The following is a 26886-nucleotide window of genomic DNA, read 5'->3' as shown; positions in this document are numbered from 1 at the left end:
GATGACGAACTCTGCCGCCCACTGGCGTGGAATGGGCCTGAAAGCTCGGACTAGGAGGGCTTTGAGGCGGATGCTGCCGGGGTGGATGTGGACTGACCGGCACGTTGACCTCCAGTACCGCCTCGGCGGAATCCACGTCCGCGACCGCGTGCAGGTTGGTTCTGCGGCCAGTGGCTAGGCGGACGTGAAGAGGCGCCCCTTCCTTGGCCACGAAAGGCGGAAGTTTGCGGCCGCGGGGCCGAAAGACCCAAGGACTTGGCCGAGGGCCGGGAGTCCTTGAACCGAGCCAGCGCACTGTCCGCCTTCTCACCAAAAAGGCGAGTGCCATCAAAGGGCATGTCCATGAGGGAACTCTGGACATCCCCCGAAAATGACGTGGACCTCAGCCAGGCGTGACGCCGAAGCGCCACCGAGTCCGTGGTGTCAAGTCCACACCGTATGGCATGCCGTGCTGCATCTCGACCGTCAGCAAGAGCTTGAGTGAGTCGTGTCCGGGCCTCCACCGGGCACAAGGGCAGCACGTCCTCCACCGTATCCCACAGAGAGTGGGAATAACGGTCCAAAAGGCAAGCGGTATTTAAAGACCACAGTCCCAAACTCAGGGACGAGAACAGTTTCTTGCCAAACTGCTCCAACCACTTGGATTCCCGATCCGGAGGAGCGGACGGGGAAGGAGGATTTGGAGGTTGAGGCCTGGATAACCAGACTCTCGGGGTGGGGTGTTGGGAGAGGAAAGTGGGGTCGCCCGGAGCAGGGCGGTGGCGCAGGGCAACGCTCCGGTCCACAGGAGGGACTGTGGAGGGCTTGGACCAAGTGCCCTGCAGAACGTCAATGAGGGCCTCATTAAACTGCAGCAGAGGCTCAGTGGAGCTTGCTGTCGGTTGAAGGACCTCAGTGAGGACGTTAGTCCTCACGGCCACAGCAGGCAACTCGAGCCCTAGGGCTTCGGCCGCCTTGCGCAGCACCACTGAGAAGGCTGCACCCTCCTCCGAGGCCACAGTTGGAGGAGAGATGAAACCAGCGTCCGGGGAGGTATCCAGACCGCTGGCATCCCTCAATTCCTCTGCCCAGTCCTGAGAAAGTTGGGCCTGAGCGGCAATGGGTCATCATACCCCTCCCAGTCGCCCTCGTCATCCGATTCCCGATAAACAGGAGGAACGATCGGAGCCGGGCAGTAGATGAAGCGTTCACCAATCGGCGCCGGCAGCGGCGCCGGGCGGCACCGCGCCGGCGTCGGGCCCGGACCGGGGCTAAACTGGGGAACGACGTTGTCCGGGGACGGCGTCGGAGGTGGAACCAGTGTCAGCGCCGGTGGAGGAGGCGTCGTGAGGTCGACCGGCGCAGACCGAGATCCAGGCCTGGATCCCTTGGGGACCTGCGGCGTCGGGCCGGAGCCGCCGGCACGCGAGGTCACGCAGTCGAATCTGCGGGGCCCGAAGGCGCGCCTACAGGCGTCGACGGCCCCTCATGGCCGAGAGGAAGGCACTGACCTCCGCCGGAGTCGCGTCAGTCCCAGGGTATGGGGACGGACGCGGCTCCTACGGAGCTGCGGGGGTGGGACCACCTTGACCCTCGGCCGAGTCGCGCGACCGGCAAGGGGAGTCCGAAGAGCGATGTCGTCTCTTGGACTTCTTGGAGTGCTTCGACTTACCCGAAGACCCCGACGAGCGATGACGATGGCTGTGGCTCCGCGATCGGTCCTTGGACCACCTCCTGGACCGGGACCGAGAGTGGCGCGGAGCCGAGTGCCGAAGCTCGAGAAGCTTACGGGACCGCTCCCGCCTAGCTTTCGATGTCAAGGCCTGACAGTCGGGGCACGACTCCGCTTCGTGGTCGGCCCCCAGGCTGTAAAGGCGATGGTGATCCGTCACCGGCATCAGGCGATGACAGGCGTCACAGGCTTTAAAACCAGGCATCCTACCGGCACCAGAGTTGAGTCGAGAGACCAAAAAGAGTCAAAAAGTTAGTCAAAAAATGACTAGGGGTAAGCTCTTCCCGGATCGGCGCTTACTGGCGCGGAAAAAAGAAGAACTGACGTCAGCGCGCGAGGGCGGCGTCTAAGTACTCCGACGACGTCATTCCGGCGCACGACGCCGACGACGGACGCGGAGCCACAGACGACACCTAGCGACGCGCAAGGGGTATTGCTACAAAAATCTTTCCGGATCCAGCCTGACGCCTGGGGATATTTTAAGGTGAGGAATCTAACTAACGTGTTTCTTTCAGATAGTGATATTAGGGATAAGCCAAATTCTGTCCTCTTCCAACAATGAGGCATGACGTGGAATCAAGGGGCTCAAAATGACAATTAAAATCACCTCTCACAATTTTCATTGTGCCTACCTGGAATCCATCCATATGGGAAGCTAGGGGACCAACTGTAGGAGATTCCGGTCTATTGGCTGAGGGTCTTGAGTAGATATTATAAACACTAACTGTATGTCCTGTTGGAAGTTTAATGGTTACACAAAGGATATCATCTGATATTTCCTCGGACCCCACCACAGTACAACGCACATGAGTCCCTACCCAGGTTCAATCCCCCAGAGGGTCTACCCCTGCCGTGAGACTGTGCAGCAGCATTAAAATAGGCAAAACCAGATTGATTTACTTTAAAACTGAGCCAGGTTTCTTGAAAAAGACAGATAACAAATAGGTTTATATACGTTCCCCAATCTGGGTTATCAAGATTGGAACCTAAGCCCACAATGTTCCAAGACATCACTGGCAATGCAAACTTGGTCCCCGAGCTAGATACATGCCTTAAAGACTCAGTTTTATTAAGTGGGTCCACACGATTCTCACTCCTTATATCTAGTCCAGTAGCTACTATAGTAAGATCATGCGAATGAGAAATTCTAGAAGTATCACATAAAAATAGTGCACCACTTTTAATTGCTTCAGTACTCTCCTCCCTCTTAATTTCGTTACAGAATGAGGCAACCTGATGGTCAATGGCTACAGCACACAGAGGGAGGCGTTATAAAGTAATCTACTAAATTACCTTCAAGATCATGATGCTTCAGACTAACATTCTGAGCAGGTAAACCATCAGGACACTCGGGAGCCCTCCTTCGCTTATACTTCCTACTATATCCATCTGTGGGCCTACTAGAGTGAAAGAGACTATTTGGATCATTAAGTCAATCAACAAATTACCCAATGGGAGGAGAGTCAAATCAGAGCCCCTCGCTTGGTGAAATCCAACATCAATAACAATTTGTGAACTACTGCAGGCTCTTGGGAATGAATGATCTCAGAGTCCCCTGGTCGATCTTTCTGTCCACCTCACTCGGTGTGTAAACAGATTATTGCCCAAAGATGTAGGAAAGTTCTTGATCTTTCCCAGAATACATCTCAATCTGGCTATCACTTAGCTCTGGAACTCCAGTCAACACAGCCACGTAAGGACAGGCCGCTGGGGCAGACTAATTACTGCCAAATTCCTAGTTCCTTTGGGGGGAAGGTCCTGCCTCGTTATTCCCAGAAAGGGATCCCTGGGTATCATGGGCACCCTTTTTGTTGATACACCTTGGTCCTGCAACTTTTTCCATAATATATATCCCTGGGATCTGGCCATGTCATTGTTATGTATCAGTGGAGCAGTCGGGCTAGTAGCTTTTAACAACCCAGAGTTTCGGTTCAAGTTTAGCTCTGTGTGGTTAGGTTCAACTCTTGGGCCTGCGTCCGAGGTTGGCAAGGTTTAGAGGCAATATTAATGTATGATTCAATCTTGGTTAATCTTGCTAAAATAGGGGAAGTTCAGCTTGTAAAATTCCTTAAAATTGTTTTGTTAGGGCTTCCACGAAGTCATCCATCCAGCTTGGTTTTAAAGTATCAGCTACCCCTGCATAACTGGTAGGTTTGGTAGTGCATCCCATTTCGAGAGAGCAAGGGCACAGTGGGACACCCACGGGTGGTGATCTTTTTCTGACAGACCGCTTTTGGTTTTCTCTCTACTTGTTGAGTTTCGTCTGGAGCACTCTCACAGGATTGCTCGGCTACGGATACAGACAATGAGTCCATACCTGTCAGGTTAAAGTCAACAGCAGGCTGGACTAGAGTTGTAACTTCAGCGACACCCACAGATCAGGTTGGGAGTAGAGAAACATAATTCACTACATGTTCCCCACCTTCTAATGAAAGTCTCCTCTCAGTCAGTTCAATCTCAGTTGCAATAACCCCAATAGCCCTTTGAAGTATCATATCAATCGAGGTGACTTTAGGAGGGGGTGGAGAAGCTTGTGTCCCCTGTAAACTTAAGTTTCTCCATACTGGCTCTACTTGTTGGATCCAAACATCAAATAGATGAGGGTACTCACCGAGGCAAAAGAGCGAATTTCAAGAGAAAGGCCAAGAAAGGTGGCCTAGCCCAGCCTTTTCCGGGCGTAGACTGGCCCAATCTTGGCCCGGGCACGTGGCCGGGTGCGTCTCAGCCTTACAGGAGAGAGGTCTGGGGGATGTGCAGAGTCTCTGGTGGACAGGGAACCGCTGGTCAGCATCCGAGCTGCGGGACCATAAAGTACCCTTCAAGTGCGTTGCCTCCCCTGTGCCCCGCCTTGCAGGAGAGCGGTCTAGAGAACGTAGTCTTACCCCAGACCGATGTGAGTCTCTGGCAGGCAGGGAATTAGTGGCATGCCCATGTAAAGATGCTAGCCTTTGAAAATGACATTGCTTAGCCACAGCTAAAGTCATTTATTGTGTCAGTTGGCATTGTTGTGATTTGCGTTAATTCCAAGAATTTCTGCTACCCCTCCACCTCTAGAGACTATCAATACTGGACCAGCCATATTTTTGTAAGTGTAATGTCTGGGGAACTGTAGCTAGACACTGATTGCATATCAACCTTTAATCCGCTGGTTTATGGCCCTTCAGTCTCGGAGTGAGGCTGCACTACTAAACAGGATATTAAAGGCGATATAAACGCAAACATCCAGCTAACTGTTGGCTTTGGCTTCATTTGCCTGCTTGGGTACTACCTAAGTTCTACATAGAACACTCCTTTTCCATAGCTGCATCTATCCAAAGATAAAAAAGCAACAGAGACTGGGCCCACTGAAGGCCTAAAGTCTTGCCCTCTGCCAACAGTTCCTACTTGCTCTCCTTAACTGTCTGTAGGCTGATCATCATATTCACTTCTCAATGAAGCTGGAGTCTCACTTGTGTGTACTACAGCTGCTTTCCTAATACAGGAACTTTGCCACATAGTACGCACCAAATAACCACCAGTACAAGGTTGAGCTATAGCATTTTTAATTGAGGTCAGTTTAGGTACTGAATTTCTTGGGGTTATTTTTGTTTTAAGATCAGTAACTTAAAACGGCAAACTTCAGTTAGAATATATTGTCATTACATTTTGTGAAGTTGCCACTTTTGTTATTGTTACAAAAAATTAAAAGGCTTTTGAATGTTTCAACAACTTCAGACATTTCACAGGAAACTGAAGTAAATACTCTTAAATTTCAAGTCTCATGGAGGTCAGAAGAATCAGAGGATAAATGTCATGTCGTTTTCAATGAAAAAGCTCACTTTTCAATTTTTGTAATCATAATGATATATTACGTTGCATATTCAAGTACTATTAACATCAAAGATTATTACTTACTCTCCAATTTAAGTAAATGGCTTGGTACTCATGCACCGTAACTTATTTCACGTCTTCTGTGTTGTCTAAATGGCATGCTTGTCTAATGGAAACTCTTACATACTGGTAATACAAAAAATGCTTCACTGAAGATTATCTTCTTCACTGTGTCGCATCAAGAGATGATTTAATTTTAGCAACGTAGGCCTATGTATCACATCGACTAAGATTTGCATGTAAACATTTAAAAACACTTCAACACATGCATTAAAAAAACGAAGTGAAAGACACTCATTGCCTTCACCATACGTGCTAGCAAGTCTACCACTCGAAAAATCATGAAACAGATAAGTAAACACAAAGCCGTCAAAGTAGTAACTGCAAACAATTTCCAACCTGGGTCCCAAGGCCACTGGATTTCTTCGGGTTACAGTAATGGAAAAAAAATGATTTGAATTACAACCGTTGTTACATGTTTGACATATTATACAGCAGTTTGCTTTAGTAGTAGCCACATCTGTGCTAAAATTTGGAAATATCTACGAATCACACAATCGTCCCACTCACTAAGGCCATCCATTTAGTGTAAGATAGTTCTGAATTATCATGTTGGCAAAGGAATATGCAAAAACCACTTCTTAGAAGTTTCTTTAAAGGGGCCATCCAGTGAAAATCGTCCCCTCTCATCCAATCTTACACAATCGACAATCACTAACTAAAGAGGTTCTGGAAAGAACCTTTGTTTGATTATCTCTGGTTGGGATGTGAAACCTCCTGTGACATTATTTAGTAGTTGAACCCTTTAATACACGGGGAAGAGGTAAGATGATGCCAAGACACAGAATGAGAGAGAACAATGTGAACTAAACTAGCTAGTAATATGATCTGGACAGACATGCAGAACTTCTGTAAGGTAAGGGCCACTACAATCACAAACAGAAAAATATCATATTCACAATACAGGTTAAAGTAGCTTATTTAGCACTGTTTATTGAACCTAGTTCGTTTTGGACTTTGAATGACGGGTATATACAAGCAAACGGCAGTGTATCTGTACTGAATAAATAATGGATCAATATCTTGTGTAAGTATAGAGATGCAGGTGTCATACTCGTAGCTGGATCTTGCACTCGTAAGTGCGGTGCACACAATTTGCAATGCTGCACTAGCACTGCTATGTTACTACCACGGAGAAAATTAGATTTTAAAGGCTAGACGACGAGTGAACTAAAATGAATTCAGGCCTGATGCCACGCTGCCATACCTCACAGCACCAGGACTATCAATGCCTTAATTATCCAGGAATGGTGGCTTCAATATACTAGTTTAGAAATCAAAGTGAAAATGTATATGCCACACTAACACACTCATGTCATCTCACGTGAGGAAGAAAGTGATACTTAAACTTGCCTTAACATCTACAGAATACTCCCAATCACCTCTGCTTTAGAAAGCAGCTGAAGACCTGGTTGTTTGCACCATAGGTCTTTGACTCTCCTCTGTCAGGAGTGATCTCTGTTGTAGTAGGCCATCGCTAGGAAGGCTTGTCTGTGGGGCAGCTATGTGCTATATAAATTAGTATAACATGACAAAGAGGATGAAATGGCAGATATATTAAGAGGGTGGAACCCTTTTCTTCTTTTGGGATATCTTTCTGGTAAGATTACTGAAGCGATTCGGATATAAACTAAGGTCAGCATTATGCAGCAATTCAGCAGTTGCTTACTTTATTGCATTCTTCTGGTTGGCTGCTGGACAGGGCCCTATTTGCGTCAGGTGTTGAGGGTAGTGTTCTTGTTTATTGACGAGCATAATCAAAGAGGGAAAGAGTTTGCTTCTGTACATATGCTAAATTACATGTGATATTATTTATGGTTCTTCCCTCTTCTTTTTCATGCCTTTCATAGTGCAGTCAATACTCAAGCAAATTGTGTAGAGTACCTTCTTATATAATAGGGTTGTTTGAAGTTGCCTAGTTTTTTTCTCTTGATCTTTACATATTTCTAGCAAAAACTAAGATAAATATGCAAACTTCTCCAAGTTCAATGCCTTGTGGGTTTTCACGTGAAAATCAGGCCTTTTGTACACATTTGCATTTTTCGTCGCACCACTTGCAAGGAAAAAGAAGCAAGGTATGCACATGCCTACAAAGTGCTCACAAGTTACCATAACAACATAATTTTAGTGTGTTGGTTAGAAAAAGCTAAGCAAGGTATGCACCTGCATTCAGAATGCACACACATTTCTGGTGCAACATTTCTTTAGAGCAGTCAAGAGTAAAATCTTAATGTATGTACTTGCATACAAAACTTAAACATTTTATCAGCACCAGTCAGTGCTTATTAGAGAAACCTGCAATGAGTCAACAGACATGGGGAATATTGGTAACTCCACAAAGAACAAGTTACTTACCTTCGGTAACGATGTATCTGTAAGAAACATTAGTTAGTTAGATTCCTCACCTTAGAATATCCCCAGGCGTCAGGTTGCGCGTCGGTAGGCGTCGTCTGCGGCTCCGCGTCCGTCGGCGTCGTGTGCCGGAATTACATCGTTGGAGTACTTAGACGCCGCCCTCGCGCGCTGACATCAGTTCTTATACATAGCTTTCCGCGCCAGGGACGCTGAGCCATGCAAGAGACCGACACTGGTGCCAAAAAATCTAGGGCCCTGAAAGGGAGAACCTTAACCCTAGATGTCGGTTCGCAGAACGGGGAGGATGGGTGGGTCGGTAAGGAATCTAACTAACTAATGTTTCTTACAGATACATCGTTACCGAAGGTAAGTAACTTGTTCATCTGAAAGAAACACGTTGGTTAGATTCCTCACCTTAGAATAGATACCCCAGCAATACCAACCCCGGAGGTGGGTCTGCGAACCAAGATCACACCAGAAAGTCCTGGAGAACCGAACGGCCAAAGTGGCCATCTCTCCGGACTTGGCTGTCCAGGCAATAGTGCTTGGCGAACGTGTGCAGTGAAGCCCACGTCGCCGCCTGACAGATGTCCTGCAAGGGGACTCCCCGTCCCAGGGCAGTTGTTGCTGCTGTGGCCCGGGTGGAATGGGTTCTCAGCCCAACAGGAGGGACCTTTTTCGCCAAGGAATAGCAGAGTTTAATACACAACACAACCCATCGCGAGATGGTCTGTTTGTGCACAGCTTTACCCTTCTTAGCACCTACATATCCAACAAAAAGTTGGCCGTCCACCCGGAACTGTTTGGTGCGGTCCAAATAAAAGGACAGCGCACGTTTGGGGTCCAGACGGTGGAGCCTCTCTTTATCTTTTGAAGGATGCGGAGGCGGAAAGAAGGTGGGTAGCGTGACAGATTGCCCGATGTGAAAGGGAGTCACGACTTTAGGAAGAAAAGAAGGACGGGTCCGGAGGACAACCTTATCTGGATGAACCGAAATGAAGGGAGGCTTAGCTGACAGAGCCTGGAGCTCACTCACCCGCCTAGCGGAGGTGATAGCCGCCAGGAAGGCAGTTTTCAGAGTCAGTAGACGAAGTGGACAGTTGTGAAGGGGCTCAAAGGGAGCGCACATCAGAAAAGTGAGAACAAGGTTCAATTTCCACTGAGGCATTACGAATGGAACAGGAGGGAACATATGAGTAATGCCCTTGAGAAAACGTGAAACAACAGGGGACTTGAAAAGAGAAGGCTGATCAGGAAGCCTTAAGAAAGCAGAGATTGCAGCAAGATAACCCTTCAAGGTGCCCAGAGCAGAGCCCTGCTGGGCTAAAGAAAGAAGGAAGAGGAGAACCTCAGAAAGAGGGGCAGAATGGGGATCCACAGCTTTTGCTGTGCACCATGCCACAAATATGTGCCACCGGCATGCGTATACCGTCTTTGTGGAGGGACGCCTGGCTGCCAGAATGACATCACAGACTTCAGGAGGCAAGTCAAATCGCATCAACTGTCGCCGCTCAATCTCCACGCATGGAGGTGGAGGCTGGACAGGTTCGGGTGGAGGACCGTCCCCTGCTGCTGCGACAGAAGGTCCTCCTGAAGAGGCAGTCGTATCGGGGGATCGATGGACAAACTGAGTAGCTTCGGATACCAGTACCTTCGTGCCCAATCCGGAACCACCAAGATGACTTGGGCCCGGTCGCGCCTGATCTTCTACAGCACTCTGGGCAGAAGTGGTATAGGCGGAAAGGCATACAACAGACTGCAACTCCACTCGCGACGAAAAGCGTCTCCGAGCGAGTGCCGCCTTGGAAATTCCAACGCGCAGAACTGCTGACATTGCGCGTTCTCTTCGGTGGCGAATAGATCTAACCAAGGCTCTCCCCACTGCAGAAAGAGACCTTGCGCCACGTCCGAGTTCAGACGCCATTCGTGATCCATCATGCACCGGCGGCTGAGTTTGTCTGCTCTGGCGTTCAGAGAGCCCGCCAGATGTTGAACCACCAAGGTGATGCCCTGATGTTCCAGCCATGTCCAGAGGCGCAGAGCCTCCTGACAAATGGTCCACGATCCCACCCCGCCCCGTTTGTTGCAATACCACATGGCGGTGGTGTTGTCCGTGAACACCTGCACGACACTTCCCCGGACAGAGGGAAGGAAGGCTTTCAGTGCAAGTCGGATCGCCCTCAGCTCCAATAAGTTGATATGGAGCCGAGTCTCCGCCGGAGACCAGAGTCCTCTGATCTCCGCCTCTCCCATATGGCCCCCCCATCCCAGGAGGGACGCATCCGTCACTACAACATGCTCCGGTTGGGGTAGGGAGAGGGATCTGCCGCTGACCCAATCGCGATTCGTGAGCCACCACTGCAGCTGGTTCGCAGTGCCCTCCGAGATCAAGACATGGTCGAACAGGTTGCATCGATGCTGGGCCCACTGAAACTTCAGGTCCCACTGCAGAGCCCGCATCCGCCACCTGGCATGAGGTACCAACAGGATGCAGGAGGCCATCAGCCCCAGAAGCCGCAGCACCAACCTGACCGAAACCCAGGACAGAGGCCGGAAGATGGAAATCAGGGCCTCAATGTCCTGGACCCGCTGTTCCGGCGGATAGACCCGGAACTGCGCCGAATCGAGAACCGCCCCAATGAAAAGGAGCTTCTGGGAGGGACTCAGGTGCGACTTTGGCACATTGATGGAGAACCCCAGCGTGTGCAGGAGGTCGGCCGTAGTCTGGAGGTGGGAGACGACGTGCTGGGGCGAGCCCGCCATCTACAGCCAGTCGTCGAGATAGGGGAAGACTGGAACCCCTGATCTGCGCAGATGAGCTGCAACCACCGCCATCACTTTCGTGATCACCCGAGGGGCACTAGTGAGGCCGCAGGGGAGCACGGTGAATTGAAAGTGCTCCTGACCCACCGTGAACCGCAGGTAACGCCGGTGGGCCGGCAGGACAGGGATGTGGAAATAAGCGTCCTGCAAGTCCAACGCTACCATCCAGTCTCCACGGTTTAGGGCAGCCAGAACCTGAGCTAAAGTGAGCATCTTGAGCCCGGTCCTTCCGGAGGAAGGCGTTGACACTCCTGAGGTCCAAGATCGGGCGTAGGCCCCCTTTGCCCTTCTTGGGAACCAGAAAGTAGTGGGAATAACAACCACGACCTACTTCTGGACCAGGAACGCGCTCGACGGCCTCTTTGGCCAAGAGGGCCGAAACTTCCTCTCGTAGAAGATGCAAATGATCCCCCGACATACGGTGGTTCAGCGGTGGCATGGCTGGAGGGGTCGTCTCGAAGGGGAGGGAGTAGCCCCTTCGGACGATTTGCAGCACCCACCTGTCCGACGTGATGGAGCGCCAGTGGAGCAGGTGATGGCGAACTCTGCCACCCACTGGCGTTGAATGGGCCTGAAAGCTCGGACTAGGAGGGCTTTGAGGCGGATGCTGCCGGGGTGGATGTGGACTGACCAGCACGTTGACCTCCAGTACCGCCTCGGCGGAATCCACGTCCGCGACCACGCGCAGGATGGTTCTGCGGCCGGTGGCTGGGCGGTGAGGAGGCGCCCCTTCCTTGGCCACGAAAGGGACAAAAGGCGGATGTTTGCAGCCGCGGGGCCGAAAGACCCAAGGACTTGGCCGTGGCCTGGGAGTCCTTGAACTGAGCCAGCGCACTGTCCGCCTTCTCACCAAAAAGGCGAGTGCCATCAAAGGGCATGTCCATGAGGGAACTCTGGACACCCCCGAAAATGACGTGGACCTCAGCCAGGCGTGACGCCGAAGCACCACCGTGGTGGAAATCGCCCGACCAAGCAAGTCCGTGGTGTCAAGTCCACACCGTATGGCGTGCCGTGCTGCATCTCGACCGTCAGCAAGTGCTTGAGCGAGTCGTGCCCGGGCCTCCACCGGGCACAAGGGCAGCACGTCCTCCACCGTATCCCACAGAGAGTGGGAATAACGGTCCAAAAGGCAAGCGGTATTTAAAGACCGCAGCCCCAAACTCAGGGACGAGAATAGTTTCTTGCCAAACTGTTCCAACCTCTTGGATTCCCGATCCGGAGGAGCGGACGGGAAGGAGGATTGGGAGGTTGAGGCCTGGATAACCAGACTCTCGGGGGTGGGGTGTTGGGAGAGGAAACTGGGGTCGCCCGGAGCAGGGCAGTGGCACCGGGCAACGTTCCGGTCCACAGGAAGAACTGTGGAGGGCTTGGACCAAGAGCCCTGTAGAACGTCTATGAGGGCCTCATTAAACTGCAGCAGAGGCTCAGTGGAGCTTGCTGTCGGTTGAAGGACCTCTGTGAGGACGTTAGTCCTCACGGCCACAGCAGGCAACTCCAGCCCTAGGGCTTCGGCCTCCTTGCGCAGAACCACTGAAAAGGCTGCACCCTCCTCAGAGGCCACAGTCGGAGGAGAGATGAAACCAGCGTCTGGGGAGGTATCCAGACCGCTGGCATCCCCCAGTTCATATGCCCAGTCCTGTGAAAGTTGACCCTGGAGGGCCATAGGGTCCTCAGACCCCTCCCAGTCGCCCCCGTCATCAGATTCCTGATAAACAGGAGGAACGATCGGAGCCGGACGGTAGATGAAACGGTCATCCATCAACGTCGGGTGCGGTGCCGTGCCAGCGTCGGGTCCGGACAGGGGCTAAACCGGGGAACGGCGTTGTCCGGAGACCTGCGGCGCCGGAGCCGGAGCCGCCGGCACACGAGGTCGCCCAGTCGAACCTGCGGGGCCGAAGGCGCGCCTACAGGCGTCGACGGCGGAGCCAGACCCCTCATGGCCGAGAGGAAGGCACTGACGCGTCATAGTCGGCCCCCAGGTAATAAAGGCACCGGCGATGGTGATCTGTCACCGACATCAGGCGATGACAGGCGTCACAGGCCTTGAAACCAGGCATCCTATCGGCACCAGAGTCGAGTCGATAGACCAAAAGAAGTCAAAAAAGTTATCAAAAAATGACTAGGGGTAAGCTCTTCCCGGATCGGCGCTTACTGGCGCGGAAAAAAGAAGAACTGACGTCAGCGCGTGAGGGCGGCGTCTAAGTACTCCGATGACGTCATTCCGGCGCACGACGACGGACGCTGAGCCGCAGACGACGCCTACCGACGCGCAAGGGGTATTGCTACAAAAATCTTTCCGGATGCAGCCTGACGCCTGGTGATATTCTAAGGTGAGTAATCTAACTAACGTGTTTATTTCAGATCCATGGGTCACCCAACAGAACAATTTACTTACCTTTGATAACACTTTTTCTGGTAGAGAATCCACAAATTCTTCACCTTGGAATATTCCCCAGGTGCCAAACTGGATTCGGAAATTCTTAAGCAGTACATCTGCATCTCAGTAGGATGTGTCGCTTGGCTTCAGACCGGCTGCTGCAAAAGTGACATGCGCGGTGCCCATATAAGTACTACCCCGGCACGCTAACATCAGTTTCTATCTTGACTATTTCCATGACAAAAACTCGGAGCCAGGTTAGACTCAATGTTTGACCATTGTGCAGAATCTAACAGGATATTAAGGTGTCTACCAGAAAAAGCATTAACAAAGGGAAGTAACTTGTTCTTCCGATAGACTTCTAATCGCAGATCCCTTACCTTAGAATAGATACCCAAGCCACACCTGCCAAGAGGCAGGTCTACGAATCGCTCAAACCAAGAAGTCCTGACAGACTGAACAGGCAAAATGCCGTCCAGACGTACGTAAGTGTCCAAGCAGTAGTGCTTTGTGAACATGTGGAGGGGCGCCCAAGAAGCATCTTGGCAGATGTCCAGGACAGGTAACCCACGTACTAACACAGTAGTAGTGGCCTTAACCCTAGTGGATTGCAAGTGCTCAGGAGGTTGCTTTTTAGCTAATGCCTAGCAGATTTTGATAGAGAGGACTATACAGTGAGAGATGGTCCGTTTCTGCACCGCCTTAACTTTTTTTGGTTCAGTGAACCCAATAAAAAGTTTATCGTCCCTCCCTCTCATGTTCTTTGATCTAGTCGCTGTAGAAAAAGAGAGCACTCTTTAGGTTCAGTCTCTCTTCTCATCCTTGAATGGATTGGGAGTGAAAAATGCTGGCAGCGTGATGTTCTGGCCAACATGAATGGGAGTGACCACCTTCGACAGAAAAAAGGCACATGCCAAAGAATCAGCTTGTCTGGGTAAAATCTGGTGTATAGAGAGTTACCTGAAAGAGCCTGTAGCTCACTGGCCCCCGCTAGTCGATGTGAATGCCACCAATAAGGTAGTCTTGAAAGGGGTAGGATGGAACAAAAGTTGCACTCCATTAAAAAAAAATATCAGAATAGGTACACAGTGAGAGCCGATCCGGCAACCGCAAAAAATCCAATGTGGTCAAAAGGTAACCCATGCAGTGCTGAAGACAAGGCCTTGCCGGGCTAAAGACCTTACTAGCTGTAACCCCTCCAACAAGGGGACAAAAGTAGGTCAACATGACGAGAGAACACCAAGCCATAAATTTGTCACAACAGCAGACGTATACTGTCTTTGTTGAGGGACACTTGGCTGCAAAGATGACATCACAAATCGCAAGAAGCGGATCAAAGGAATTCAGCTGTTGCCGCTCAATCTCCACAAATGAAGATGGAGTGAGTACAGATTTGGGTGGAGTCCTACCAATGAGGCAGCTTACCAGAGGAAAGATGCTTATGCTCAGAAGTTCAGGATACTAAAATCTCTTTGCCCAGTTCAGAGCCACTAGGATGACTTGGCACAATCGGTCCTGGTATTCTTGAGAACTCGGGCGGGAGCGGTTTAAGTAGAAAGATGTAGAGGAGTCCCAGGTTCCAGTTTGAATGAAATGAGTCTTTGGAATCTTTTACTCACAGAAGGCCTGACATTGCACATTCGAATAGGACATGATTCTCCCCATTCTCAGAAGGTACCTTGTGCCACCTTCAGGTGCAGACACCATTCATCAACCACAACGCATTGGCGGACGAGTTCATCCTTCATGGTGTTCTGAGATCCTGCCAGGTGCTGTACAACCAGGCAGATGTCCTGTCTCTCCAACCAGGTCCAGAGGCCCAGGGCCACATTTGTTACAACACCATATGGTGGTAGTGTTGTCTGTGAACACCTGAACCAGCCTTTCTTTTATGGATGGGAGGGGCTTTCAAAGGCACGCGGATCACCCTCAGCTCCAGAAGACTAATGTGGAGCTAGGACTCTGCTGAAGACAAGAGTTCTCTGATCTCCACCTCTCCCCAGAAGTGTTGCATCGGTCACCACTGTTAATTCCGGGTGGGGGTAGGGAAAGGGGTCTGCAGTAGATCCAATAGTGGTTCATTAACCCCCACTGCCTATCTTTTACTGTCTCCTTTGGAATCTAGACCAGGTTGGAGCGATTCTCCTGATGCTGCGCCCACTGGGACTTCGTGCCCCACTGCAGAGCCTGCATGAGACATTGGGTACTGCTTCACCAGCAGGATGTACGAGGGCATCAGACCAGGCAGTCTCAGAATCAGTCTCACCGAAATCCAGGACAGAGGTTGAAACATCAGGATCATAGCCAAATGCCCGGGACTCTCCACTCTGTAGTGTACGTGTGGAACGGCACTGTTTCCAGATTAGCTCATATGCAAGATAGCATCTGAGAAGGAATCAGGTGTTACTTTGGCATGCTGATAGTGAACCCACGGAGAATGCCGGAGGTTTGCCATAGCCTGGAGATTAGTAAAGACTGCCTAGGGCGATCCCGCCATAAGCAGCTATCCATCAAGGTAGTGGAAGACTGGGACCTCTGAAGGTGTGCCGCAACCACTGCAAAACAGGAAATGCTCGTGGCCTACAATGAACTACTGGTAACCGCCTGTTGACTTGCTGGATGGGGTTGTGAAAATAAGCATCCTGCAAGTCCAGCACTACCATCCAGGGTACAGGGAAGACAAAACCTGAGCAAAGATGACCTTGAATTTCTCTTTTTTTTTTGATAAGCAAATTTTTTATTTTTGCAAATAAACAAACAAAAATACATGGACAACCGTCCAAACAAACTGGCATCAAAAGACATTGGATACATTCAGTGACCAACAGCAGCACAACCCCCCGCCCCCTCCCCAACCACGCCGCTCCCCCCACCCGCGTTGACACCCTTAAATTATACCCCCCAGCCACTTCCCCCACACTCTGCGAAACTTCTTGGGGCAGCCCCGCGCCGAGTACATCGTGCGTTCCTGCGTCGCGCACCAGTCCACCCCCCTCCGCCACGCAGCACATAGGGGGGGGGGTCAGACCGCTTCCAGGCGGCAGCAATATCACGCTTCGCTACCACTAAAGCCGTAGTGAGGAAAAATTTCTCATGACGGGAACCGTCCAGATCATCCGTTATCCCCAGCAGAACCATTCAGGGTCATGGGGAACCTCCCACCCCAGTATTTCAGTGAGTTCAGCCTCAATCTCGCCCCAATAGGGTCCCAGGTGCGGGCAGGTCCACACCATGTGGAAGAAGTCCGCCGGGTTCGTCCCGCATCGCGCGCATGAAGCGTCTGGGGAGAGACCCGCACGGTGAAGGCGTTCCGGGGTCAGATAGGCAGTGTGCAAATAGTACAGTTGGATGAGCCGCAATTTGGCCGAGGAGGTGATCAACCGAGGTGCCATAAGGGCGTACCTCCAGTCGGCCTCATCCAGTGGCCCCACCCAGGCCTCCCAGCGCGCCTTTGTGGCCTCGCAGTCCGTTGGGGTGTTATTGACCAGGGCCCGATAGATGCGGGAGATACCCCCCTACCCAGAAACCCCAACATCACCTGCGCTTCCGGCAGGCTGTGGTCAGGGATCCGCGTATCCAGCGGGACAAGGGACCGAACCGCGTGGCGCAGTTGAAGATATTTGTAAAACTGTGAGGGGCACAACAAGAAGCGAGCCTGAAGCTCCTGGAAGGAGCACATACGACTTCCCCGCCACAAATCGCCTAAGCAGGAGATCCCAAGGAGATCCCACGCTCGAAAGCCCTCCAGGCCCGCAACCTCCTGCAGCCAGGTCCCATGCCAGAGTGGCGTAACACGGGTCAGTTTCCCCAACCACCGGGTATGCCGTAGAGCCGCACGCCAGGCCAAAAAGGGGGCCCGCACAACATCCGGAAGCGATCGCGGAAGCCGCGCCCCGTAGAGCATGTTTTGAATGGAGGAGAATCCCAGTATCTGTACCTCCAGCCTGTAGGCAGGGTCGCCCCTGCCGCCCGAGAACCAATCATGGACCACCAGGAGCCGAGTCGCAAGGTAGTATAAGTAGAGGTCAGTCATACTCATACCTCCGTCATGTGATGGAATCCGGCACAGGCCGAGGGCCAGACGGGCCCTACCGCCACCCCATAGGAACTTGGTCGCCATACTGTCCAAGTCCCAGAACCACGGACGAGGGAAAGAGCAGGGCGTGTTTTGCAGCATGTACAAGAATTTGGGAAGGATCATCATCTTATAGAGGGCAATCCTCCCCAACGGATTCAATGGGAGCGAGTGCCATCTCGCCAGGTCAGATCTGGCCTTGTTGACCACCGGAGCCACGTTAAGGGCCCAGCAGAGCTCCGGTAGAAGGGCGATCCAGATACCCAGGTATTTGAAAGATAGCCTCCGGAGGGGAATATCGGGCTGCCAGTCGAAGCAATCCCTGGCCGGGTGCAGCGGAACCAAGACCGATTTCCTGGGGTTGAGACGGAGACCCGACGCCCGACCAAACCGGCGAAGAATCCCACGCACAATAGGGCCCGATGTGGCGGGGTCGGAGAGGTAAAGGAGGACGTCGTCGGCATACAGAGCTATTTTATCAGGGACCATGCCCAGCCAGTCCCACCCACGAAGCGCAGGGTCGGAGCGGACCAGGACAGCCAAAGGCTCCATCGCCAAGGCAAAGAGGAGGGGCGAGAGCGGGCAGCCCTAACGCGTCCCTCTCCCGATAGAAAATGGGCGAGAGAGAGCCCCATTCACCAACACCCTGGCCCTTGGAGCCGCGTACAAGATCCGGACCATGGCGCGGAATTGAGGACCGAACGCCATCCTTTCCAACACCTCGTCCAAGTAGACCCACCCCACCGAGTCAAAGGCTTTTTCAAAGTCGACCAACAACAAAGCCAGATACGGAGAGAGGTGGGCCATGGCGAGATGCAGGCGCCGCAAGCAGTGTCGAGTTCCCCGGTTCGGCATAAACCCACACTGATCCGGGTGGATCAGCGAGTCGAGGTAAGGACGCAGCCACTGCGCCATGATGGTAGCGTAGATTTTGATCTCAGTGTTGATGAGAGAGATCGGCCGGTAGTCCGAGCAGGACCGCGACGGAGGCTGCGTCTTAGGGAGAACGACTATCGTGGCCATGTCAGTCTCCGGCGGGAACGAGCCCCCCTCTATCACTTCCGCATAAAGGCCCAAAAGCTGCGGAGCAAGGGTCTCACGGTAGTGGGCGTAGTACTCCTGTGGGAAGCCGTCTGGACCCGGAGTTTTCCCGGGAGCCAGGTGACTGATGGCGTCGTCAATTTCTTGTAGGGTCACGGGCGAGTCGAGGGTCTCCCTAGCCTCCCGCCCCAAGCACTGCAGCTCCGCACCACCTGATCCCAACAGCTCCCCAAGGGGGACCCCGGGCTCCCGAGCACGGTACAGCGTGGAATAATAGTCAGCAAAGGATTGGGCCACCACCACGGAGGCTGTGTGAATCTCACCGGAGGGGCCCGCGATCGCCGGAATAATCCTGCTGGACCGGGGGTACGTGGCCAACCGGTGAAGAAGAGCCCCGTTCTTGTCTCCCCACCCACGGGCTGCAACTGGGACGGGGCCGCATACAAGGAGACAAAGGTCAGGGGACACCCCTCAAGGGCCCCAGAAACCGCAACCACCATGCCCTGGGAGTCGGAGTGAGCCTGGGCAAGAACGAAGGGAAAAGTCCGCCGAAGCAGGATAGCCACTCCCCGGGAACCCCTCATGAAGCCGGAGTGCCACACCCTATTGTACCCGTAGCGAGCAAGAAAGGGACAGTTGTTGCCAAGAAGGTGGGTCTCCTGCAAAAGAAGGACACCAATCCCCAGACGCTGCGCGTATTTGAGGACCGCCGTGTGCTTAAAGCGGTCCAAAAGACCATTGACGTTCCAAGACAAAATGCGCATGGCGGCCTTGGGTATGTTAGTGTCAGCCATCACCCCAGAGCGGAGCGTCTAGTGTAAGCAGAGGAGGGACGACCCAGCAGGGCGGCCGGGGGGGGGGGGGGGGGGCAGGCGCGGGGGTACCCCCGGGGGGGAGATCCCGGGAAGGGAGGCCAGCAGGAAGGGCAGGAATGCGATGATGCCATCAAACGAAAACACGGAGAGGGATCTCTCCAACCAACAAAGTCCTCCATAGGAGAAAGAAACAACCCCAAACCACCCCAACCCCCCACCCTATACTTCGAGAACGGAAGCATCTGTCGCCCGAACTGTAAAGTACAACAACCAAGCTAAAACGCTCGGGCTTGAGCACCTAGTGGACCCCCAAATATCCGGATGGTGACCAAATCCCCCGCCCTGGCCGAGAGCAATCTCTAAAATGGAGCACAGAAGTCCAAGTCCCAACATTGGCAGCCCGGTAAACCACCCCCAGACCCCCGACCATCAAATAAGCCACCTGCAGCAAGAGCGAGTCAAATAACTGGACTGCAAGAGAGGTCTGAGGTGTCCAATGGTCCAGCGGGCGGGGCCACAGAGCCCGACCGCCCCGGGGATCCAGCCCGGCGGTCCGCAGCAACAGGGCTGGAAGGGGCGACCGAAGAGGCAGGGGAGGCCCCAGAGGCCCGACGTGGCCGTCCCATGGAGCGGGTGACCACCACCTCACCCTCCGCACGGCCCCGGGGCACGGTGCGCCTCTGACGGCGGGTCCTGGACGGCCTGGATGTAGTGGGTCCCCTGCGACCACCCGGTGATGAGTCCCCTCCAGGGCGATGCAGCGGATGTTCCTCCGTCAGCCAGGTCCACGCGGCCCGGGGCGTCTCAAAGAAGATGGCCTTGTTCTGAAAGATGACCCGAAGGCGGGCCGGGAACTGTAGCTGGTATTGGAGACCCAGGGATCGCATCCTCGTTTTCACCTCTGCATAGGATCGCCGCTGCTCCTGTACCTCCCGAGTGTAATCCGGAAAGACCATGATTTTATGATTTTGAAAGTGGAGAGAGTCGGCACGCCTGGCCTCGCGGAGAATGGCATCCCTGTCCCTGAAGTTGAGGATCTTAAGAATAAGGGGCGGGGGGGTGCACCCGGAGGCCTCGGGGCCAAGGAGCGGTGGGCCCTCTCAATAACAAACCAGGCCGAGAGACTGTCCGCCGGCATCCAGGATCGGAACCAGCCCTCCAAGAAGTCGTCGGCCCGGCCCGACTCGGCCCCCTCCGGAAATCCCACCAAGCGGAGGTTACTACGACGCGCCCGGTTTTACGCATCCTCGGCCCGGCGGTGGAGCTCCCTAGAGTGGGTGGTGAGCTCTCGAACCTGATCCTGCAGTTGACGGATGTCATCCTCCGCCGTCGAGATTCGTGATTCGGCCTCCGAAATGCGGGCAGTAGCATTGCGCAGATCCTGGCGGAGAAGGGCAACGTCCACCTTTACCTCACCCACCATGCCCTCCAGGGAGGAACGGGACGCATGGATGGCCTGCAGGATGGCCGCCAGATCCGTGCTCGACGCCGCCTCCCCTGTCGAGCCGGGCCCCCTCCCCGAGGATGTGAATTGGTCAATTTTGGTTTGGGTGGCCGCCGGCGCCGGCTTGGAGGCCCTGTCCTTGCCCATGATGGCCTCAGGCAGTCCGTGGGGGGCACCCGCGCCCACTGGTGGGCCCTGCAGAGGATCCCAGCAAGTCCAGGGGGACCGAGGGCCAGGGCGGCCGGAGGAGGAACGGGCAGACAGAGCGTCCACTCACCCGGGCGGCCGGTAAATCCAGGCCCCGCAAGTCGCCTTCCGGGGCGCTGCCCGAAATGACAGCCGAGCCCCCGCCAGGGACCGCCGCCGCTCCGCGGCTCGTCGGGGTCCAAAGCGACACGCCACTACCTCACTCCGCCCGCAGCCGATGCGGTCACCGCCCTCAGGGCTCCGCACCTCTTCACTCCACACCAGCGAGTCAGCACTGCAGGGCGGGCCCACGGGCCCGGTGGGGGGGGGGAGGATGGAGGGAGGAGAGATGAGGGAACTGGGCTCCCCGACCGCCGATCGCGGCCCGACACTCAGGGATGGCCCCAGGCTCCACGACGCCGCCACACAGAGCCAGCCAGTGGGGGGTGGGGGGTGGAGGAGGGGGAGGCAGCCAAGGATCGCCGACTCCCAAGCTGGAGCTACCACAGAAGCCCCCACACCGCCTCCACGGCGTCGCCGTCCACGCCGATGCCGCCCCAGGCACCGGCCTTCACCAGGCGTCAGGCCGCCCCCCCCCCCCGAGGCAGCTCCACACCCCAACCGGCAAGAGGGATCCAGAGAGCTTCGGCCGGTAATGAGGAGGGGGGGGGGGCGGGGTTGGAGAAGTTGCTGCCCTCGTGCCCCCGGAGGCCCGGGGCCTGGAGACCCGTTGGCGCCGCGGGCTCCCGCAGCCCTCACAGCCGGACCTCGCACCAGGTGCTCCGTGTCCACGTCCCGGACCCGCTTCAGTCGCGGCTGGCGGCGCCCGGGAAGGACCGGAGCGCGTCAAAGTTTGCCCCCAGGCTGCGGGGCTGTTCTGCCGTGAATCGCGCCCCTCTGCTCCCGGCCAGGGCGTCTGGGAGCGGATCGGTCAAAAGTGGAAGGGACCGGGCGCTCAGAGCACCTTCGTTAAGCGGCCATGTTGGTCCAGTGCCCCCTGGTGTGAATTGAATTTCTCTTTTTTACAGAAGGCTTTAAGGGTGTATAGCCCTGGTATGGCGCGGAGGCCTCCATCCTTTTACGGCACCAGAAAGTAGCTGCAATAGCAACCACATCCTACTTCTAGTGCTGGTACCCTCTCAATAGCTTCTTTGGCCAACAACGTCTGAAATCCATCAGCATGCTAGCGATGGTGGTAAAGGCAGAGGTGTTTCTACACAGGGAAGAGCATAACCCCTCTGCACAATTTGTAGCACCCGCTTGTTCAAAGTGATTTTGGTTCATTTGGGCAAGTGATGCCTGATTCTGCTGCCAATGTGATGCTCAGGCGGGGTGGAGGCTCACTAAAGCAGCTTGGAGTCTGTGGCAGCCAGAGGAGTGGGAGGCTGGACAGCAGGCTGGGTACTGGCTCCTGCACCCTCTGTAGGATATGTGATCCCAACCATGAAAGACTGGGAAGCCTGCTGGACAAGCAGGTAAGGCTAGTATTTTGGACGCCGTCAGGGGCGCCGACCGCGACAACGGAAGAGACAAAACTAATGTTGCTGTGGTCTGGAAGACAGAGAGGCCCAGGGATGTCGCAGTGACCCAGCTTTAAGGAAACCGCACAAGCGATGTCTCAGCTTTGTCACCAAATAGGCAGGAGCCATAGCAGGGCATGTCGGTCAAGGATGCTTGGACATCACCCAACAACCCAGTGGACTGGAACCAGATGTGGTGGTGAAGTGCCAATATAGAGTCATGGCTCTACCCAGGGAATCCCTGGTATCCAGTCCACTCCATGATTCAAATTTAGCTGTGTCCCGACAGTCCACCAGTACTTGGTTCAGGACAGCTCAGCCCTCCTTAGGGAGCCTAGGCATCAGCTATGCAACCGAGATCCCATATGGCATGGGAAATTCGGCCCAAGAGGCATGCAGTGTTCACTGACCGCACGGCCAAGCTGGTGGAGGAGACTATTTTCTTCCAAAAGGTGTCCAGCCTCTTGGACTCCTTATCAGTGAAGTGGAATGGTATGCTTTTGGGATGGCCTTGGCTGTTAAGTCCTGCACAACCATACTCTCAGGGGAGGGACGCTGGGAGGGGAAGGCTGGGTCTCATGGGGCGGGGTGAAGGCAATAGGCAATCATGTGGTACCCAGGCCCCAGAAGAACGTCTCTGAGGGCCTCAATAAAGGGGAGCAATGCCTCTGCAGAGCTCGGCCCTGGGAGAGCACCTCCGTGAAGACATTGGTCTTGACCTCGGTTGCTGGCAGTTGCCGGTCAAGGACATCCGCTGCTCTATGCATCATAGTTGCACAAGATATGCCTTCCTCCGGAACAGGGACCGGAGGGGAAAGCATGCCAGAGTCAGGGTAGGTATCCAGACCACTGGCATCTCCCAGCTCCTCATACCAGTTGGCTGCTTGGTCGGGGCCCTTCCCCCTTCAGTCTTTAAGAATGGCAAGTCAAGAGGTGGATAAGACCTGGACGATGCCAGGGTTGATTTTGAGTGGCATTGAGATAGCACCGTCTCGGAGTGAAAAATAGCAATAGGCTTGTTGTCAGGCAGCACTGGGAGAGCCCTGTTGCAGGATGCACCTGGGTTGTGGTCGGACCAGATCTGTGGCAGGATCTAGAGGGCCCAACTGGCGTCCAGGATGAACCTGCAAACAGTAACCAAGCAGAGGCACCTCTAGGCTCCATGGGGCCCAAATTTGCGCCAGAGGGAGTCAAAGGCCAAAAGATGACATGCAATTGTTTTTTCTTGGGCAGGGTCGCTCCGGAGAACTCAGGAAGTGTAGAGCAGGACAGTTGCCAGCTCCGTAGGTGAAATGCGGGAGCAGAGACTCAATGCACATCATTTGAATGGAGAAGTCAAAGAACACTTCAACTTTTTTCTTTAACTTAACTGACTTCAAGGAGGACTTTTTGGAGTGGGACAACGACCATCTGTGGGAATGATTTTACGAGCGGCTTGAGCTCTCCCTCGGGAACAACAGGGTGCCCCCTTCTTCCACGACACCAGGAGCTTCCTCGCTCTGCTCACATGTTGCCTTGGGGGGCATCTACTTGCACTTGGCACAGGCCTTGGGGTTATGGCCAGACCCCAGGTACAAGAGATAGGACAAATGAGGATCAGACACAGATATCTGTCTGACACATTCCCCACAAGGTTTAAAACCTGTAGGTTTGTAAAAGGACATGTCCCTAGCAATCTGGGAGCAAATTGCTCAAAAGAAGTCCCCAAAAAGTGAAAAAAGATAGTAAAAAGTGAAGGAGTTCTCTCTCTAGATCCACACTGCTGGCGTGTAAAGAAAGGAACTTATGTCAGCACGCCATGGTGGCGCATATATAGGCAATAGGCACCACGCATGTCACTTCTCACTTCTCTTGTTGGAACAAAACCAAATTGGTTTACTACAGCATGAGGAAATCAGTGTAACATTGAGAGCTCATACGAACTGTAATTCTACAAATGTCATATATAATTTTGTGGCCCTACATCAGACAGACAATGCAGGAAGTCAAAACTAGAATCATGTGACATAAGAGCAGAATACAATGCAAGACCCTGCATGCACCACTTGTGGATCACTTCTCTGATGCCAATCACAATGCTCAAGACAGCAAACTATTGAGTGCATAGTCCTAAACCATAATAAAGGTGATCTACCTAGAAAACGTCTTATGACAAAGTTGTTGGAATGATCACCAGAAACTCTGGGCCTCAAAGATTGTAAGGAAGTGTTCCAGCTAACTCTATAACTACATATGGACTATCCTCAGACTTCAATACATTCTTCATACAGTTTGTATGTTTGTACGGATGTATTTTTTCCATTTATTCCCTATACTGAAATTACAGCTTACAAAAAAATGAACTACATGACCATTATAAAAAATGGACTACATGACCACTATAAAAAAAATGAACTACATGTCAAAGAATGCAAAGAAAATACAGAAGCTTTGGAGCTCATCAGCCACAATTGCAGATCCTGAACCGTCACCTTCGAAATCTGTAGTGAGTCGGAGAAGCAGGGACTACTGGGATCAGAGTTTCCAGTGGAAGGCTGCATACGTCATCTTGCGTACAAAATAAGTAGTATTCACAGAAACCAGGAGACCAATAACCGTCAAAGGTTCCTCTTCCAGACCCAAGACTGATCACTAAACATTAGGATTTGACATTAATTTCCCAGACTTGCTGTAGGCAGTAGAAAGGCCTGTAAGAACACCATGTCCATAACTGTCCCAATGAGGGGAAATCTGTGTGCGGGGCTCAAGTGGTACTTCGGCTCAATGATAGTGAAATCCAATGATGACAGAAGTTCGACCTTCGTCTGAAGGAGGTCCACCACTGACTGCAGTGAGCCCGCCTTTAACAGCTAGCCGCGAGGTATGGGAAAACACACACATCTGACATCTCAACATGGGCAACTAGTGCAGTCCCGTCTGTGAACACCCAAAGGGCTGAGGCAATGGTGAAGCATGAGAACATTGTAAATTGGAAAGGTTCCTGGTCCATTTTAAAACGCAGGTAATGCCTGTGGGACTGCAGGATGTTTATATGAAAATAAGCATCTGACAAGTCCTGGGACACCATCCAGTCTCCCTGGTCCAGAGCCGAAAGGATCGGAGCCAGAGTGAGCATTTTGAACTTGTCCTTCCTGAGAAAGGTTTTCAATGGGAAGAGGACCAAGAGAGGTCTGATGCAGCCGTCATTTTTTGGGAATGAGTAAACAACATAAGTAGCACTCTTCTCCCATCTCCCAGACCAGGAGCCACTCAATGGCACCTCTACATAGCAGGTGATTGACTTCCTGCATTTGGATTGTGGAGCGCTACTCTTGAAATCGACTCTAGTATAAGAGGAAGATGAGGTGTAAAGGAAATGACAGGCATGATGTTGATCTTTTCAACAATTTGTAAGATCCACCTGTCTGACATGAGGGATCTTCAACTGGAGAGAAAATACCGTATTTTGCCGACTACCAGCCAGGAATAGGTCTGTAGGAGCATAATGAAAGCATCTTAGCTGCCGCTGCCGCAGCAAAAAAAGAAATGAAGCATTAATGCTATGGTTGGGGTGCACATGTTTAGTTGTTGCCACAATTTTAGCCACAAAAGGGATGGGTCAGTTGGTGTAGTACAGGCTAGGAGGGTTGGTGTTAATTCTGAGCTAGCACTCTGAAATAATATTTGAACTGCCTGTTTGAAACTACTTAGCTGGCGATAGTAACCCAAGGTCCGAGCTGTGGATTGACTGTCCTTAAATCATCCCAGTGTCGAATCAGCCTTTTCTCCAAATAGCCACAAGCCATCAAAAGGCACGTCCACTATGGATGCCTGTAAGTCCCCATAAAACCGAATTGGTTGCATCCAGGCATGTTGTCTTGACTACAACACTGTGTCAATAGCTCTGCCTATGCAATCAGTAGTGTTCAGACAGCTCGAAGCACATACTTCAAAAAAATTCTAGCCACCATGTATCGTTTGGGCTATAGAGGCACTAAAGTCCTCGGGGACAGCTGGTAAGACCACTGGACATCCCCTATGATGTATGGGTGTACCTTTCCAAGAGACAAACTGCACGGACGGACCTGAGGGCTGAACTAGTTGATGAAAACATTCTCTTTCTGAAGTAATCAAGTATTTTCGATCTCCCATCAGGAAAACTGGTCAAAAAGTAGTTCAGATTGACTTTGCTTGTCGATGCCCTGAACTATCAGGCTTTCCATGGTAGGATGTTTGGTTAAAAAGTCCAGATCACCCAAGCCAGTCTATGTTGCCTAACTACAGGTCAGCTGATTGAAGAGCATGAGCATGGCTTAGACCATGTACCAATAAGGGCATCAGTCAGGGCGTTCTTAAACAGCAATATTGGCTGTAATGAAGCAGGCACTGGTTGGAGAATCTCAGTCAATACATTTTTCTTGGTCTCAAAAGTGGGTAAATGCAAATCTAGTGCTTCAGCTGCCCTCTGGAACACCACTGCAAAAGAGGAACTTTCTTTCATTGTTGTCCCAGGGGGCAAGTCTAGCTATGTTTCAGTAGATTTGTCTAGTCCACTGGTATTTTGTAGATCTATATACAATGTATCATCAGTATAATAACGGGGGGAGGGACGGAGTGATACGTCGCCTTA

The 26886-nt window shown here is 52.7% G+C and overlaps 1 protein-coding gene across 2 annotated transcripts in view; it reads right to left on the bottom strand.

Moving 5' to 3' along the window:
• Window positions 1-26886, bottom strand: part of OSBPL1A (oxysterol binding protein like 1A) — a 1951189-nt gene that overhangs the window by 27990 nt on the left and 1896313 nt on the right. The window contains exon 28 of one of the 2 annotated variants that reach the window (XM_085605748.1): window positions 5981-6004. The exons of the other annotated variant lie outside the window; for it this stretch is intronic. Within the exon in view, the coding sequence (XP_085461874.1) occupies window positions 5981-6004 (24 nt within the window). The remainder of the gene's footprint in view (window positions 1-5980; window positions 6005-26886) is intronic. 2 annotated transcript variants of the gene reach the window in all.

Source organism: Triturus cristatus, chromosome 5_1, assembly GCF_964204655.1.
Source record: "Triturus cristatus chromosome 5_1, aTriCri1.1, whole genome shotgun sequence".
Classification (NCBI taxonomy): domain Eukaryota; kingdom Metazoa; phylum Chordata; class Amphibia; order Caudata; family Salamandridae; genus Triturus; species Triturus cristatus.
Note: the sequence above shows the minus strand (reverse complement) of the source record. Positions and strands in the feature narration are given on the sequence as shown.